Source organism: Cryptomeria japonica, chromosome 10 (assembly GCF_030272615.1).
Source record: "Cryptomeria japonica chromosome 10, Sugi_1.0, whole genome shotgun sequence".
Lineage (NCBI taxonomy): Eukaryota > Viridiplantae > Streptophyta > Pinopsida > Cupressales > Cupressaceae > Cryptomeria > Cryptomeria japonica.
The window spans coordinates 417,181,150-417,199,921 of record NC_081414.1 but is presented as its reverse complement, the minus strand read 5'-3'; the positions used below and the strand labels follow the sequence as shown (position 1 = coordinate 417,199,921).

The following is an 18,772-nucleotide window of genomic DNA, read 5'->3' as shown; positions in this document are numbered from 1 at the left end:
TCTTTTACTCATTTATTCTATCATCACATGTAATAAAAAAGACGGAATAATGATCTTATAGTCTATACATAATTTTTTTATTTAATAATTTTGAAAATGTCATTTATCTATTTTCCCATTAGTTCATGTTGGGAACATTGAGTGCATAAATACAATTATTATTTAAATTTAATTACATTTTCAATAAATCAAATTATTGTGATAAAATTTCAATTATAGCAATAATGTAAGTCTTATTCAAATATTAATTCAAAGACCAGATTTCAATTTATTAATATTTGGTCATTGATTGAATTACACTGAACACTATTATAGTAATCATAATAGTCCTTTTTTATAGTGAGATTGTAAGATGAATTACTATTAAAATTAATTACACCTTTTATAAAATTGGATTGTTGGCTTTTAAATTATTGATTTTTTTGAAAAAATAATATATAATAAATATAGTTATGCACTAAATATGCTTAAATATATATTTATAAAGATTCACACTTCTTATAATATCAATATCATATTATTATATTGATGTAAAAATGACTAGTAAGAATTAAAATCATTTACTATTAATGACTCACAATTTTATTACAATATTGAACTTGAACTATTTATGTAGTCTAAAATTGAACTATTTATGCAGTCTAAAATTGAACTATTTATCTCATTGTTCACTACAACAATACCATGATTTTAATTTAGAACCATTTAAATTCTTTTTATTCTAATTTTATTATACTTTAGATTGTCAATTAAATACACAAACTAATCAATGACAAACCAAACACAATTTCTTGTGAATTTCAAGACAAAATTATTATCATAATTTGATGAAATTTAATTGATCTTAAAATGTTCAGTGTGATTTAATCTCTTTCATGATATGTGTATAAGAATTTTACAGCCAAAGCTTCCCGTAACTCGTAAATGGCTATCAATTTGGAGGGATCCATGCCACAGGTTCCTCTCCTCCACTCAACATCCCATTTTCAGAAGATCCAAATCTTCTCTTGCCCCGGCTTTCTTCTATACCAAAAATCTAAATTTCCTTGTCACCGATATTCATAGGTTTTGTCTGTACATGCCATTTGTCCTATGTATTTTGAAGAAACAGGAGGGAACTATTTCATTGAAAAACAGTAAGTGTTCCTCTCTTCACCATTTTCACTCATTTGGTTTTATGCTTTGAAAGAACAGTAACGTGCGATCGGGCGGGACAATGCAATAATACTGGTTAGTGCCTACTTGCAATTCAATTCCTGTTCTTCCATTGCGCCCCTCCCCCCCTAATTTCCATATATATGCTTTATACCGTGATCGCCAAAAACCCTAGTTATATTTAACCAGTGAATATTTTCTTTGTTTTTTATTGTCATTCACTTCGTTTCATATATTCTTGTTTAAAAGTTTTACTCATTTTTTAGTGGATTTTTAAACACTCCGCCGAATTGTGTATTTCCATTGAATTTCTTTTAGTTGGATGATGTAGAAGACGATAATCGAACCGTACTTGCATGATTGGGCTTGCTAAAATGTTGATTATCTCCCGGCCCAGTAGTTTGTGATACTTTTTCTTACATATTAGTAGCGTTAGCGTAGATGTCTGCCACTTCCTGAAGGGAAGCAATCTGTTTAAAGGCTGTATATCTTTCGCATCTCAAATTTTCCCGTCGTTGCAATGGTCTTGGTTGAACTATTTGCTATATTTGCTTCCCGCAACGCATTTAGACTAGGTTTTTTTTTGATTTTTCAAACGAGATTTGAATTTCTTTAACCTTTGAAAAAGTCATGGTTATTTACTGCTGGAACCATACACTGGCGGCGTTCTTACATGGTTCAACTGCTTAAGTTTTTGTCCAGAATGTCTACTATGCTATGGTGGAATTTGGGAGTCTATTTTTATTTATTCAGAGGCTCGGAATTTTGAATTTTGGATGTTTTTCTATGTGATTATTTAACAGGCTTTGAGTCAAGCCTTGATTAAATGGACCAGCTTTTGAATATGGGATTCCCCCAGGAGCTTGCAGCACAGGCTCTGGCTGCCACTGGAGGGAAATCTACTCTAAGAGCCACTGAATGGATCCTCAGTCAGCGGTCTGAGGCCCAGAAAGCAGCACCGTCAATAACTCCAGTGTCACCCAGAGTGCAACACCAAGCACGAGTTGATCGTTTCTTTCAAGGGGGTCCCCAGAAGCAGTCTGCGAGAGAAGACATTTCAACTGCTTTGCCTTCAGACCATTCGAGAATCATTGCTCCTGGTACAGCAGCGTGTGATACTGTAGACAGCGAGTACAAAATTGAAATGGTTATGAAGAGCATCCGTGAAGATCCGTCCAAAGGAGGTGTTCAAATGGCATACACTGAAGGTAAAAAGGGGCTTCCCAATCCAAGTGGAGATTGTGTAGGAACTGCTAATGCCATCAAGTCCATTCCATCTTTGCTGCCTTTAAGAGAATCTCCAGATGCAGAACCCTTCCTCAAGAGGCAAAAACAGGAACCTAGGGATTCTTCAAGCCAGACAAAACCAAGCATTCCATTTAGATTTCCTCCTCTAAGTTCACAAAAGGCAGTTGCAGGTTCAAACTCTCGTTCAAATGCTGTCCCACTTTCAGAAAGAATGCGTCCTGTTTCAGTGGATGAAATTGTGGGACAAGAGCATCTGCTTGGAAAGAATTGCATTCTTCGTTCTCTAGTTGATTGTGATCGACTTCTTTCGGTACTTTTTTGGGGCCCACCTGGTACAGGTAAGACATCACTTGCTAGAGCTATTGCAAACTCAGTGTCCTACAAGTTTGTATCAATCTCAGCTGTCACAAGTGGCCTTAAAGAAGTTCGAGATGTATTGGAGGAAGCAAAACGCATGAAGAAGACAAGCCAGCGCACACTTTTCTTTGTGGATGAAGTGCACAGGTTTAACAAAGCACAACAAGATGCTTTCTTACCAGTGATTGAGGATGGAAGTATTGTTTTCATTGGGGCCACCACCGAGAATCCTTCCTTTGAAATTAATAATGCACTTCTGTCAAGATGCCGGGTGCTTACTTTGAATAAACTGCAACCTGAAGACGTAAGGAAGCTGCTGGAACGGGCAATTACAGACAGTGAGAAGGGCTTAATGGTGTCATTAAAAGGATTTTCGTGTGTAGTGGGTGTGAAAGTTGAAGAAGAGGCTATTGAGTTTCTTGCAAGTGCCTCTGATGGAGATGCTCGAGTGGCTTTAAATGCTTTAGAAATAGCAGCATCTACTGCAGCCACTCGTGAAAAAGATCAAGGAATTTCAACAAGCACAATGAATAGGAGTGATCATGAAGGTAGCAGGGAAGATTCATGCCCCGGGGGTCTCACTGTGCCTTTCAAGAAATTTGAAGGTGGACGAGAAGCAATTGCTTACACCCCTTGCAAGACAAGAGAATCACTATTTGAAGCAATGAAGAAATTAGATGCTAGCTATTCCCAAACAGTACAAGCAAATGATGGTGGGGTTTTAGGTTTTTCTAATGTCCACAAATCTTTGAAAGAGAGTACCTGGATTGGAGGTGGGGCAATACAAGATGGTATAATGGCCACTATCACGTTGAATGATGTCAAAGAAGCACTGCAGTGTAAGAACCTACTTTATGACAAAACAGGAGAAGAACACTATAATATAATTAGTGCATTGCATAAATCTATGCGGGGAAGTGACCCAGATGCTGCCTTGTATTGGTTAGCACGCATGCTAGAGGCAGGTGAAAGCCCACTGTACATAGCTAGGAGACTGGTCAGGTTTGCTAGTGAAGATGTTGGATTGGCAGATCCCTCTGCTCTCCCTCAGGCTATTGCTTGCTATCAGGCATGTCATTTTCTGGGGATGCCAGAGTGCAATGTGAATCTTGCTCAGTGTGTGGCATATTTGGCTTTAGCCCCCAAATCTGTTGCAGTTTATCAGGCCATTGATGCGGCCCAAAGGTTAGTGAGAGAGAATGGTCAGAATGAGCCTGTGCCTCTACATTTGAGAAATGCACCCACAAAACTTATGAAGGATCTTGGTTACGGGAAAGGCTATATCTATCCACCAGGTCATTCAAGCCCTATTAGGCAAGAGTATCTTCCTCCCTCTTTGGTAGGCTGCAAGTTTTTGAACTGGCCAGATGAAAATATTTCAAGATAGTTTTACATAATTGTAGCTCCAATGCATATGAATTGTAGTGGAATTTACAATGTATCTAATTTTATAGAAGTATTGCAATCTCAAAACTTTTTCCAGAAAGTGCACTAGGCATCACGGTAATGTATTTCCCAACTTAGAAGTTTTTTCACGGAAATTAAGCTACCATTTAAGCATAATACCAGCACAAGTTTTGCATGCATTGAATTCAACACTGTGGCATTTATCAGAGTCATATAGGATAAGGTTTCCTTCATCTCTTTTCTTTGCAGATGGGCGTTTTTTGTTGGATGTCCATTTTGTCTTTTCCAATGTTATGAAAGCTGAGGGATGAGTTATGACACATGCTTAATTGTGATTTAATTCTTTGAAGTGGATGATCACGTTTGGCAGGCAATATGCTTTTCGCATTGTCAATTGCCTTATCTGCTGTGAATATAATTTATAAGCATATTTTTAATTTTTCCAACCGGAATCAAGAATGGGATATCTGTAACTGGTAATATATAGCAAATGTATTTTAAAAAATAGAGGAAATAATGATTAGATTATTTAACCAGAATACTCTGTTATAATGATGTGTCTAGCAAGATGCAAGAGTAATGTACACCGAGAATATGGTTTGGAGGATAGTCCTTGAAGAAAGTTCAAGTTGTAAAGGAAGAGGTGAGGTCTGCCTCTACGTCATTTATCTTTTGATTCAATTCTTCAAGAATCAACTATTATTGATATGCTTTGAATGAAAAGTTCCTCTGTTAGGCATTTGAGAAATGCATTTACCCAGCCAAATACATGGTTATGCTCTGGCTATTGCTTTATTTGTTTTTTGTATTAAGTATCATAGAATCACAATGCTCATTTTTTGTTCATTCGAGCATCCACGTTACAAACTTATTACAAATACCAGCTCCTTTCGAGCAAACTTATTACAAGTATTAGCTCCTTTCGAGCACCAAACTAGAAACAACAATTGGAAGACCAATGGTCACAACTTAGAAATCCACTTTAAACAAACCAATGGAAGACCAAGAGTCACAACTTAGAATTCTACACAAAGGTGTCCCTCATTGGAGTTGAACTTGGGTCTTGTTGTGACCATTTCACACATCGCCCCATTTAAAATGGGGACCCCCTCTTTTTGCTCGTTTTTGCTCGCCTTTCGCTTTGCTTTTTAGGGTTTTGGTAGTTCATCAGTTGTCTGGATTTAGGGTCAAGCTTTAGGGTTTTCGTTACTGTCTTTTCAGGCCAGAGTCCAGTCAGTCTTGAGAGCTTTTTTAAGCTTCCTTTTGTAGGATGCAATTTTGAATGGAATGAATTCGCCAGAATGGTCTATTTTCAATTGGAATTTTGAGTGCAGAGTCTTAATTTGTCTAAGTGTTGATGATGAAAATGTGAATTTTATTCAATTGAGTAATTTTGACCTAAATTTTGAGTTTTTTTGATATTTGATCCTGGGCATGGGGAATGAAATGATTAAACTTGTGAAATCATGATATTTTGGCCTGTAGGAGCAAAATCGCTCCTGTCCCTCAGTGAAGGACCGGAGCTCATTTTCAAAAATCTTACTATCTCTGCAGGATCAAGATGATTTTTCGAATGGAAGTAGTAAAGAAAGGCGTGATCTTTCCGTTGAATATAAATTGAAGAATTTCACGAACACAGAAATGCCTCAGGAAGCAAAATCGCTCCTGTCCCTCAGTGAAGGACCGGAGCTTAAAATCAGATATTGCTTTGTCCTTGCAAGATTTGAACGACTTGACGATTTGAAGAGATCAAAGGAGATGCATTTTATCAATTGAATATAATTTGAAGGCACAAACATGAAGAAAGTGGACCAAATTGCAAAAATCGCTCCTGTCCCTCAGTCAGGGACCAGGGCGAAATCCATTGTAGCTCCCGTCCCTCTCCCAGGGACCAGAGCGAAATTCTTCATAAGGCATGTCTTAGGCAAAGATCAAGCAAGTTTTATGTTTGAAGGCAAGAAAGGAGGTGAATTGAACCCGTTGAAGACAAATTGAAGATTACAAAACATCTACAAGGGACCCAAATGCCTAAGTTCGCTCCTGTCCCTCAGTCAGGGACCAGAGCGATTTTTACCTTAGACAAATTTCTTGCCAAGTAAGAGCAAATTCCAAGGCATGGATGAGTGAAACGGAGCACTACAAGACCATTGAAGATAATTTTTGAAGTTAGCAAAGTGAGATGAAGCCTACAAGAGCAAGATCGCTCCTGTCCCTCAGTCAGGGACCAGGGCGATATGATGGTTATATAGCCTTTCCTCCAAGTTCAAGACACTCCAAGATGAAGTACAAGGTGGTGAGGACGTTTTAAGGCATCTCAATGAAGAACGAAGTATCCAAAGTCGCCAATGTTGAAGGAATTACACCAAGACACCCAGTTCGCTCCTGTCCCTCAGTCAGGGACCAGAGCGAAATTTTCATAAAGGCCTAGATTTTGAAAGTTTAACAAGTATTAAGCGACCAAGAAGGATCAAAGGACTTCATTTTACACGATGAAAGTAATGGCAAGTTGTTAAAAGCAAGCATGAGCCCAGGACATTCAAGATCGCTCCTGTCCCTCAGTCAGGGACCAGAGCGATATTTACCATATTGACCAAATCCTTCAAAAGATCACGTTAAGTCAAGGTTATGTGAGATGATAAAGGGTCTAAGGTATCTTAAGAAGATGATATACAAAGGTTTCAAACGTCAAATGACTATCAATTGAGCCAAGGAAGCTATATCGCTCCTGTCCTTCAGGCAAGGACCAGAGCGATTTTCATTAAATCATTCATTTTCCTTCAAAATCAAGACAAGGCAAGGATAGGCAAGATCAAAAACATCATTTAGGAAGCAATGAATGAAGAACAAAAGTTGAAAGATGGCGAGTTTTGACTAGAACATGGAGATCGCTCCTATCCCTCACCAAGGGACCAGGGCGATAATCCTCCAAACATCTATATGCCTTGTGGAAGTCAAGTGAAACAAGCGTGGAATGGAGAAACTATGTCATTGCTTGCCATATAAAGAGGATTGGTGATTAAAGAAGCGAGATCAAGGAGAGAAACACCAGGATCGCTCCTGTCCCTCACCAAGGGACCAGGGCGATATTTGCTAAAATACTTGTTATCCTTCGAAGATCATGTCAAAGCAAAGTTACAAAGAGTTTAAAACGTCGTTTGGAAGGCAATGAACAAGGAGTTAAAATCAAGAACGAAGAATTTCAAGTAAGAACATAGGGATCGCTCCTGTCCCTCTCCAAGGGACCAGAGCGATATCACCTCAAGAGGCACTCATTTGCAAAGTCAAGTCACCCAAGTTCGAAATTCATATCAAAAACGCCAGTTTCAACGTAAGGATGGAGACTTTGAACGTCAAAAAGCAAGAATCAAGACCAAGTTGATAGATCGCTCCTGTCCCTCAGTCAGGGACCAGGGCGATCAGGTTTGTATTTTTCATCTTCAAATTTTGGCGCCAAAGCAAACATTTTTTAATTTATTTTAAATGCTAAATTCAATAAATTAAAAAAAAATTCAATTAAAATAGCATTTAAAATTTGCGCAAGATATTAATTAATTATTTTTACCTTGTAAAAAAATCGAATTTGTTAATTAAAAAACGATGGCAATTAATTAATTAATAAAAAATCAAATGGAGCGCTTGGATTATAAGGTCGGCCTTATTATTTATTTAAAAATCGTTTTAATTACCTTATTTTATACAAGTCGGCCTCAAGGTAATTGTGGTATGAGCGCCTATAAAGGGAGGTGAAAGATTGCATTTTTTACATCATCGTTTAATCATCTTTACATGCGATTGGAGGAAGACAAGGGAGAGGTGCGAATTGTATTCAAGGTGGTGCGAATTTCATTTCAAGCAAGGAGGTGCGAAGTATTATCCAAGGAGGTGCGAACTTGAAGTTTGAATTAAGGCGAACTTGCCAAAGACCACATCAAGGACATCTCCAAGGGTGGCGAAATTGATAAGAAAGACGTTCACTTGAAGATCGCGTGGAAAAGACTATCTAACGTTAATTTTTCCTAGGCGAATTCCTCTATTTTGCATTCTAGAGTTAGCTCTCAAGTGAGGTATGGCGATATGGTTTTATTGTTTTAATTTTGAATTGTTGATCGTCATAGCTTAAATTTTGAATTTTGAAATTTTGAATTCCCCTAGCTCAATCGTTTTTTAGGAAATGATAACTCAAAGACTTATCATGATGTTTCCTAAAATTTACTCTCTAATTTATGATATATATTGCAAGATCTAGTACTTATTATGAAATGTTGTGTAGGTATGGCGACCTCGAAGGCGGGAGCATCCACCAGTCGTCCAGCTCTCATGAAGGAAGATCAAAAGACCGAAGAAGTGGAGACCAAGATCGTGTCTAAATGGAGCAACATTGGAGATACCAACTTGGGTAACTTCAGCACGAAGAAGTTTCGAGATGTCCCTTACATTGGCAAGCCATCACCTGTCGCCTGGAGGATAATTGAAAGTGGCATCATTAAGGCGGCCGGCTTCCCTCCAGCAGTACAGTGCCATGAGTTGATGATCGAGTGTGCTCGTCATTATGATCCTCAGTCCAGAACGATCGTGTCCAATGAAGGAAACACTTTGGCGTATCTTTCAGAGGAAGCTATAAGTGAAGCTTTCCATCTTCCAGAGCATAGAGACATGATATACAAGAGCATAGAAGGAGCCAGGTCAATGTATGAAGATGATCCAGAGGCTTGTCTAAGCATAATCAACAAGAACTGGTTACTTAAGAGTCGTCCTCGCCTGAGCAAGATCCCGAACACACCACACAGGATTGATTTCCAGGAGGAGTACAGAGATTTGATCACAATGCTCAACCGAGTTACAGGAGCCCCTCACGCCTTCTATTTTGAGAAGTGGATGTTCTACTTCATCCAGGTGATAGTTCAGGGTAAAGGAACAATTCATTGGGCTAGAATGATTAGCCATTGCTTGGACGTACAGTTGAGGAGACTAAAGGCTACCAAGTCCTTCCACATGAGTTCATACGTCATCTATGCCTTGATTAGGAGTTTTGAGTACGCAGGACTACCTCACAGAGGAGTGATTGGAAGAGGACCCGGCGAGGTCAGAGTTTGTGATTCCTATGTTCACTTGCATCATCCGCCAGGAAGCAACTACAGATTAGTTAATGATACCTTCACGATGAACATCACAAGGACATTGCAAGGTGGGATTCACAACAGATTATCTCAGGATGCACAGGAATTAGTAAAGAGGTACGGTGCTTGGTTTATCGAATTTCCGAAGTTTACTTATATCAGAGTTCATGGATGTCCTTTACCTCCATACATGTTGCCGAGATATCCGACAGACAGAATTGTGTTACTTGAAGTAACAAGACAGTTGGCAGCATATGCGAAGGCATTCAGACACAGACATGGGAATGGAGTTCCAGTACCTATCATTTTGGGCAATGCAGTTGAGGTATGTCCTAATGCTTTAGCTATGGATGACGCAGAGAAGGAGTTAGCCTTGTATTCTTTTTCATCCTTTGCTTTGAGAGAAAGCTTTGATCCACATGGACATTTAGAGGAGACAGTCGATAGGAAGTTTAAGCATGAGTACCAAATAGAAGATTTTATGATGAATCTCTTAGATGATCTTGAAGTGAAACGAAAAATGCATTCTAGATTGCCTTTGGATTTCATCAGGAAATGCAGGATTTACAGAGTGGCCGACCAAGCTCAGAACAGTGGCAGACATATCCAGTCATCCTATGATCGAGAGAGTAAATCAGTAAGGTTAGATTGGAATGAGCCCGAGGTCGTGGATCTAGATGCTTTGATGGCTCCAGTCTTGTCTTGTACTCGCAGATGGGTTGACGTATAGCATCAGAAGTTGAGAGAGCAAGGCATGGCTATGACTTTCACTTTGGAAGAGAAACCAGCCGAAGGTGGAGCCAGTGTGAGTGAAGGCAATCCTAATCCTAGAAATTCAGGTGAAGGTAACCTTCGATGTGCCAGTGAAGGCAATCTCCATCCAAGGAGTTCGAAGAGGAAAGAAAGGCCAGAAAAGAGGGAATCTTCAAAGAAGAAGCAAGGGGCCAACCGAGATCGTTCATCCGGTACTTCTTCTAGACCAGAGAAGAGAACACTTCAAGTGGAAGAGTCCATGGAGTCGATGGTACAGAACGATAGGCAGGAAGAAGGACAGGCACCGCAAAGGTCACCAGATGGATCTCTCCAGGATTATGAGCTAGATGAAGATAAAAAAGATAACGAAGTAACATCTCCTCCCAGAGAAGAAGAAGTAGTGCATAAGGAAATTCAGGTTCAGGAGACAAGATCGGCCATCCCAGATTGGTTGAAGGAAAGATTAACTAAGGTGATCGTAATAGAGGACGAGGACAATGTAATTGATTTAGAGAGCCTTGTTGGACGTTCACACGAAGTAACAGAGAAGAGGAAGGCTACCAAGATGTCCAAGATGATTCGAGATGAGACTGGATCCAGAAAACTGCAAATAGCTACACTGGCAGTAGACAAATATGAAGGTGAGATCCTAGCATAGGAATATGATATACAGACTTTTGAGTTAGGACCATCCACAGCAGAGCAGACACTAGATGATGCCACCGATTCATTTGAGGCATTGAAAGACAAGCTTAGAGAAGAAATGGAGAAGAATAGAAAGCTTGAGAGAGAGGTCGGTGCATGGACATATTTCAGTCATCTCAATGAACCTTTGGGACGTCAGGATCCAGCTAGATCACCAGTGCAGGCACTTCCCCTTCAATCAATTAATGAGGCAGAAAGATTCAGGAATATGGTCCAGCGTACAAGTACTTGGATGGATAGATCTCATACAGTTGCCGTAGAATTTGTAACAAGGATGATGAAGACTATTCATCAAGCTATCCAGGTTCTTGAGATAATCCACAATTTGATGATAACAGTAGCCGCATTTGCTCATACCAAAGATGTTATCATTCTTGTCTTGAAAGTAATTAGACACACATCAAGGAAGGTCTTAGCGCAGGAAAAGATCATGGATGGAGGACCTCACAGTTTGCTTCAGTGGTCAACCTTACTCCATATGAAGAGTGTTTTCTTTGAGGACATCAGTACTAGATGTAGTCAAGTTGAGGAGGTGATCAATCCGATCCAGGACAGAGTATTTGAGGTACTTCGTACCATTCTTGGCAGGAGGATCGAGGTCGAGACAAATGTGGATATGCAGGAATTAGAGGATAGAATCAAGGTCATCTTTTGTAAGGACGCTAATGTCACAGACGAGCAATATGATCAGATGTTTGCTACCATGCTCCTGATTGAAAGAACAAAGGAACTTGAATCTACTTGGGACGCAGCTCTTCTAGATGCATTCGATCAGGTGATCCACTTGGAAGAAAGTATGAAGAATCTTCCCGAGATTCCAATTGCAGAGATCGAAGGAATCGTATCAAGATTCATTGCATATGCTAAAAAGGAACATTGGAAAGGGAATAAGATTCTAGATGAGAGGTTGTTATAGATGACATGGCACCTTAATTGTCATTGGTTTATGTCTCCTAGGTTTTTGTGCCGAATTTAATATTTGGCTATGCATTTAATATTGTTCAGTAAAAAGGAGGCCATTTGTAACAAACCCTAATTAGGGTTTAGGTGTCATGATCTTGACCGTTGATCTGCTTTCAATCTGGACCATTCATTGTAATTGAGGATGCTATTTATACCCTCATTTTCATTTGTAATAGAGGGAGTTAAGAGATTAGAGAGAGAGTTTGATGTATTAGAGAGATTAGAGTTTAGAAGCAATTTCTTTTTGTAGCAAGATTGAGTTTGAAGAAAGGAATTCAAGCAATTGTTGTACATGATGACTTTGAAATCAATGAAATATTGAAGTTATGGTGTTTTGTTGCAACTTTCTTGGTTATCTTCATGGTTGTTCAATTCATTTGAATCATGCTCAATCAAAGTAGTGTGTTAATTTGAAGGACATAGTGTGAGACTTGATCTTTGGTAGGATTCGTAATCCAAACCACTAGCTTCTTGCTGATTGTAGGAATGCCTTGCGTGGTCGACTGGGGATATTTGAATCACTTAAACCTTCAATCATTATTGTATCTTGGATATGTACCTTCGTGGTAGTGTCTTTGATCTTTGATGCGTTGAAAATCATTTGTTACCTTAGAAGATCGCATCAATTTCAATTGAGTTGTTATTTTATGGCGAAATTGAAGTTGGTAGAATCTTGCCAAGTCTTGTCCACATGAAGTCATTCTTAGGGTTAGATTAGATTAGACCTCTTGCAAACCCTATCCTTTTGTTATTTTTTGAAAAGCTTCTTTAGTTTAGTAAGACTTTCGGAGTGTAAGGCCCCTTAAGAACACAACAAATCACATCATACCGCTGGAGCTTATCCACACGTAGAGACCCTACTAACCAGAACATTGGAGTCATCCTAACTGATCCTTCATGCGAATCTTCAGCAGTTAGAGACTTTATTCAAGAGAGGATAAGATGCCTTTGGGTATTTTATTCTGTGTATGATTGTGTACAAAATACACGTCAACAGGTCTCCACATTGAGAACTCAATGCTTTAACCAACTAAGCTCAACCCCTTGGACTATTGCTTTATTTGTTGAGTGAGACTGCTATTGCATAATGCATGTAGATTATCTCCATTCAGTTTTTTGCTTAACAATATGCATATTTGTGAACAATTTAATATAAAGGGTGCTAACATTTATGCTAATACTAACTTTAGCTTGTCAGTTTACAACAAGTTAGGAACTTACAGAACATTTAAACTATGATCAATCGGATTGATAGGTCTAGGGATTCATAATCAGCATTTGTTCTTTTACACTTAGCTAATATCCACAAATTCACAATTTGGCATTTGGAGAATCGATAAACACAAGAGTGCTCTTGGTTGATTGATCTCACATAAAAAATACAAGCCAAAATTGTTGTGTCTAGACCCTCTTCCCTAGTAGAACCTTTTCATGAATATGGTGCATTTAAGTGGTTAACTCAATTTATGCTAATTTGTCTTCTCTCTTGTTTACTGTACAAAGTTTTTCCAATCATCTGAAGTGCATTTCAGTTGTCATTCTCAGTGAAATCAGATCATCGTTTGGAAGCCTGCTATTCTTCCTCTTTTTTCTCAACCAAGGATTCATGCAATCAAATCGAATGGATTTGTATTTCACCAGATGTGCAAGTATTGTTTCTTTTGATTTGATTGCTATGTTGTATTTGCTCAACTCTTGGAATTATGTTGACTTACAGCAGGACAATAAATTCTGTTAAAATTTTGTGTGGTATTACATTTTTTGAGTGGCCTCACCAGGAGTTTGTTGTATGGACATAAGACTTTTGTTTGAAAAAAAATAATTCCTTGCTTCCCTCCAGCCCTAAAGAGGTTGGGTCTATCGTGTGCAAATTAGATGCGATTGGTAAGAAGAATTGTTAGTTTGCTACCTTCTTCTTTCTTGTTCTTCCTTGTCATGGTTGTCTGTTCTTGCAAGGATGGGGATTTTGTTTCACTTCAGAGTTTGCTCTTCTATATGCCCGCCTTAATGATATTTGCTGGTTGCTTGCGTTCAGCTGTTTAATCAAAATCTCTTGCTGTAGCTAGTCTTTTCTGTATTCAGCTCATTTTATTGCCCTTTACAAGTGAGCGAAGATTCTAGTTCATTGTTGGTGTTTATTCAATTTGTTTTTATTTCTGGCAACTTCCTTGTAGTTTGACTAAATATCACAACTTGAGCATCAAACTGGAAAATTGTATGCCTGCTATAGGAATGCTCTTTTGATACAACTCCTGGTATTTGGGTTCATGGGTAAGATCAGTGGTATCACCATCATTGATAATTTTAATGAGAAATGTGAGATTGTTGTTTGTCACCTCTCTCGCTTAAAATTAACCCCTCCCTTTGGTTAATCTTAGAAATCAATTCTAATATCATTTCATCATATTGAAACTTGTGTGGAATCAGAATGCTATCGTTCTTTGAAATTTTCCTGGAAATCAAAATTTGTCTTTTTGTCCAGAATTATTGTTTCTTTCCTTGTATGTATCATATCTTGTTCAATGTTTCTATGCTGAGATCACTGTGAGAAGTGAATTGACATTCTACATCTTGTACCTCTGGTTTTACCATGGTCCTGACTATTTCATCCCTTCTTGGGTTGTCCTTTTGTTCTTCTATTCTCCCTGTCATTGTTCTTCTCCCTTGAGAACCTTAGATCATTGCTTGGTTGTTACTTCTGCTTAAGATTTCTTTGCTAGTTGATGAGCAAAAGAAAGCTCTCTTCGTTGGAGAGTTGAGACATATGGTGTGGTATAATTGGTCGTTTGTCATGTCCATCTTTCATGGACCACTAGTCATAGTATTTTGACATGCTGTGTGCTAAATTCAGTCACTGAGAAATTTAGGTTCAGGGATGGTCAAAAGCGACCCCATAACCATACCTACATCTCTTAGCAACTATATTGAACAATGAAATTTAATATAGCTGTACCCCTATTCATATAGTCCTCTACCCAATCCCAAAATTGCATTCCTGCCGCCAACTCCATCTTATATACCATGTCTTGTGGCAACAATTGTAATGTCTAAGTACTGCATGCAGATAATTAAACCCAGAAATATTGTAGCAACAATTTTTTTTAATATTTTGAAAGATTTTATAGAAACACACATAAAGCAGTTAAATATACTAGACTATACACTTACTGGGCGCACCCAGTATGTAGATCTGACTTCTTGAAGCTTCTGATGATGTTAAGCTGCAAGCAAATGTGATGCCTTTACTGATGCTGGTGATATTCTGCACACTTCAATAATCTTGATGATGTTCTGCACTACAAACTGCTGTTTCCTGAGAGTTTTTATTTCCAAGAGTACAAGTTGATGGTTGATACATCTGAGGTCTGTCACAAGTGCCAATGCTACTGTAGGTCAAGTTAAGTTTTAGTTTTAATTTTCAAAAACAGATACTTTCTCTTTTCTCCTTCAGTGCTTCTCCCTTTACTCCCTCAAACTGGCAATCTACAATCAGAGGCAGTTATCCCACAATCGGTGGCAGTTAACTCACAACTAATGCCCTACATTGTTGGCAGTTGCACTCGGTCAATTGAGCAGTCCTCATATTAATCGATGGCAGTTCCACTCAGTTATCTGGCTACATGTTCATCTTTATTCCAATCTTAACTAAAAGACCCAGCTACTGCTCAACTGGAAGACACAAAGATACAGCTGCTTCCTAATTGGAGACTCGGCTGCCTTATTTTAAACATGAACATTCCTACTGAAAACTTAGTCCTAGCGAACTGCCGACAGAGCACTCATTCAATGCTGTGACTAAAAGGGGACATTATAGCAATGACTACGTTACAACAGCTTCCTCTGTCTAGTTACTTGATATTAATCTTGCTGTTAGCCTCATGGCTTTTTATTTATTTGTTGATAATGATTCTCTAACAAATCCTTCTTTCTAGATTGTGAATGTATGTAACCTTGGAATCACGGTGCATCCAATGAACTATTGGTTCGTTGTTCAAACAATTGCATGACAAATTATTTATTCTCAAATATTTGATTAGGAAGTCTAACCTCAAAAAATTAAAAAAACATTGTCTTGAGTTTAGCTTGGTAGATTGTGTCCACTTTACTTGGGTAGAATAGGCCATATCATATATGTTGTATACTCGTTTTCAGATGTTGCATGGTGCTCCAATAGACCTTCTGGTGTTGTTCATTAATAAATGATATAATAATATAATATTATTAAAATGGAGCAAAGCTTCAATAATGATGATGATGATAGAAGCAGTGCTTACAATACACTCCAAGGTAATCTTATATGCTGAATGGTATGATCAAATAAGGTAACTCCAAGGTTTACAATGCGAACTATGCAACTTAATTGCTATGGATAGACCCAGTGTTATGATGTGATTTTGCTGGAATCACAAGGGGACTTATGTTTATGAACTCCACTGGAATTATGAAAACTAACTAATCTTGCTTGGAAAATAAAGATAAAAGAGATAAAGGGTTTAGAGATCCTATTCTAATCCTAAGAACAATGATGACAATGGATGATGCTTTGATATATGGATTCCTTAATCAAGCTTTGCTTTGCCATGTAGAAACAACTACACAAAACTGATGCAATCTTCTAAGGAATAACAAAGAATTTTCATATCACTTAACATTTATTCAAATACCCAAGATTGGTGCAATTCAAGTGAACATTCACAATCGAACTTGTGCTTAATGAAGTTCAAACTAACCATACGCTTTAACTTACATTCAGCAAATTACAAATGTTATGAATGGTCATTCCATCAAGATATCATTGCATTTCTCCATTACAATCGATGAACTTTATCTAAATTTGAGAAGTAACAATGAACCATGCAACATGTAGAAATTATACATAGAGATCCACCATGCTTCAATGAAGATCATGTATTAAAATCAACAAGTCTTGGCAGCAATTCCTTCCTTCCTCCTACTCTACTCTACTTGCTATCTAATTGCTAATAATGAACTATTGTCTATTAACCTTTACAAATGAGAGATTTGAGCCTTTTATAGAGAACTCATTATATTCCAATGGCTCAGATTGATTCTCAAATCAATGGCCGAGATTATACAATGAAACCTTAATTAGGGTTTGTTACAACAAACTCCCTTTGACCAATGAAATAATTACAATGAATTGGACACATGTCCATCTTGAATTCCTAGCAATGAGAAAGTAGGTTAGGTATGTAAAATAATGTTTGATGAAGCGCCATGTGTCATTATCTCCATCCCTTGAATGAGTCAGTTTCATTGCAACTGGACATGTCAATGTAGCCTTATTTGATTGGTTGGTGATGATTAGGATGACATCCCAATATGTCCTTGTAGACTTGATACCTCATCACAAAGAAGTTTCAGCTCCGTGGGCAATATCTCTTGATACTCAATATTTCCATTCGCTCAATGTGATGAAAGTAGTGGGACATATTCCCAAATTGTATCATCTAAGTGATCAATTTTTCTAGCTATGATTAACTCTTCTGAAACTATCTGCTTGATTACACTTGCACAATTTCACCACCGAACTCTGGATTCTTGACCTTCAGTTGCACTGCCCTCGATCTTGAATTTCCTCATCTTGATGCGCCTCATTGAGGTTCCTCCTTCGGGGTACTAGCAATGGCTCTTGGATTTCCGGATGAAATTCCAGATTGTTAAAAAAATGTCTCTTCAATGTTTTGAAGTTCTTGAACTTGTTGAGCAATCTTCTCTCAAGTCTTAGCATGTTGGCTTTCTGTTGTAATCGCTTCTTTGAAGTTGTGAAGTCCATCATCTTGCCTATGTTGATCTCTTGATGTTGTGCCCTTGAAGTGTAGATCTTGTGGAAGTGTCGTGGAGGGCCTTCCCTGTTCATTGCAATGTTTCCTTGAAATGCTTGCAGCTTGGTCCTTCACCCTCTTCCTTAGTCACCTGCAAAACAAACAAGGATAGGATCAAATACACAAGATGTATCTTGATTTCAAAAACATGTTATCTAATATAGACTCTAGATGTTCTGATTTCTGATTTTCAGGTGTTCAGGTACAAATTCTGAGCCTGATTTCAAAGTTTACATCCTTCCTTGGGCACTTGAGTTGACCTCCTGATGGGTGCAGAATACTCTTAGTCATGCACAATGCTGAGAAGGGGAGCACATAGTGCATATAGGTGTGCACAATGTGCTCAAGGACAAGACTTGAGCAACTTTTATGTTTTTCTGCCTGATTAGAGGTCTGATCCTAGGGTTTGGTTTCTTTGTTTTATGTGTTGCAGGTCTGATTATACCTCACCCTTGTTCTGACTTCACACTAGGTTGAATCCTTTACTTCCCTTCTTGGGCGCATAGTACATGGAGGCTTGCACATTATGAGCACATAGTGCATATGGGTGTGTACAGTGTGCTCCATGTCTGACTTAGGCAAATTTTCATGTCTTTCTTGGTGTGCACAAGGTTGGTTTGTCTTGTTTCTAGGCCTGATCTTCTTATTCTTGTCTGCATTTTCATTTTCTTGAGGCTTAATCTCCATGGTTTAAAGTCTAATCCTGTCTTGTTTGAGGCCTGATTAGATGATCCCTTCGACTGAGCACATGCTGCATTTGTCATTTCATTGTGGTGAGTGCATTGTGCACATTGGGTTGCACAACTTAGGGCGGAAAATGCAGTTGTGCATGCACTATGTGCCCACGTCTAGACTTAGTCAGATTTTGAGGTGTTTCCTTTATTTTGTGAGCCCTTTGTCATGATTTGATTTTGACTTCCTCCCTGTCTTTGATCTGACTTCATATTTTGATTATGCCCCTTATATTGCAATGGATGTTATGCTGAGCGCATTTTGCTTGCTCACCTGCACAAGGAGGGTGCATGGTACATGTACACATGCATTGTGTGTTAGGGGTCTAGACAGAGACAAAATTTGTCATGTGTTCATCAAATTCATACCTCTTCAATCATGTTTGAGCAACATTTCTAGTTTTAACCATCCTGATTGGATTTGTGCTAGGTTTGAAGCATCTTGGTGACATTGATATCCATCTAAGCTTGGGCACAGGGTGCAATAGAG

General features: G+C 38.4%; 1 protein-coding gene across 2 annotated transcripts; it reads left to right on the top strand.

Annotated features, from left to right (window-relative positions):
• Window positions 1-839: 839 nt before the first annotated feature.
• LOC131034102 (uncharacterized) lies at window positions 840-4,485 on the top strand. Of its 2 annotated transcripts, none has more exons than XM_057965477.2 (2): window positions 840-1,230; window positions 1,959-4,485. In XM_057965477.2, the coding sequence occupies exon 2, from the start codon at window positions 1,982-1,984 to the stop codon at window positions 4,145-4,147; it is 2,166 nt and encodes a 721-aa protein (XP_057821460.1). In that variant the 5' UTR covers window positions 840-1,230; window positions 1,959-1,981; the 3' UTR covers window positions 4,148-4,485. The 2 variants fall into 2 exon arrangements, with proteins under 2 accessions (XP_057821460.1, XP_057821459.1); XM_057965476.2 differs by having other exon boundaries at window positions 841-1,136.
• The last annotated feature ends 14,287 nt before the right edge of the window (window positions 4,486-18,772 follow it).

What these genes read in the sequence shown, in the direction of transcription:
- LOC131034102 (XM_057965477.2), top strand. Translation starts at nt 1,982, where the DNA reads ATGGACCAGCTTTTGAATATGGGATTCCCCCAGGAGCTTGCAGCACAG.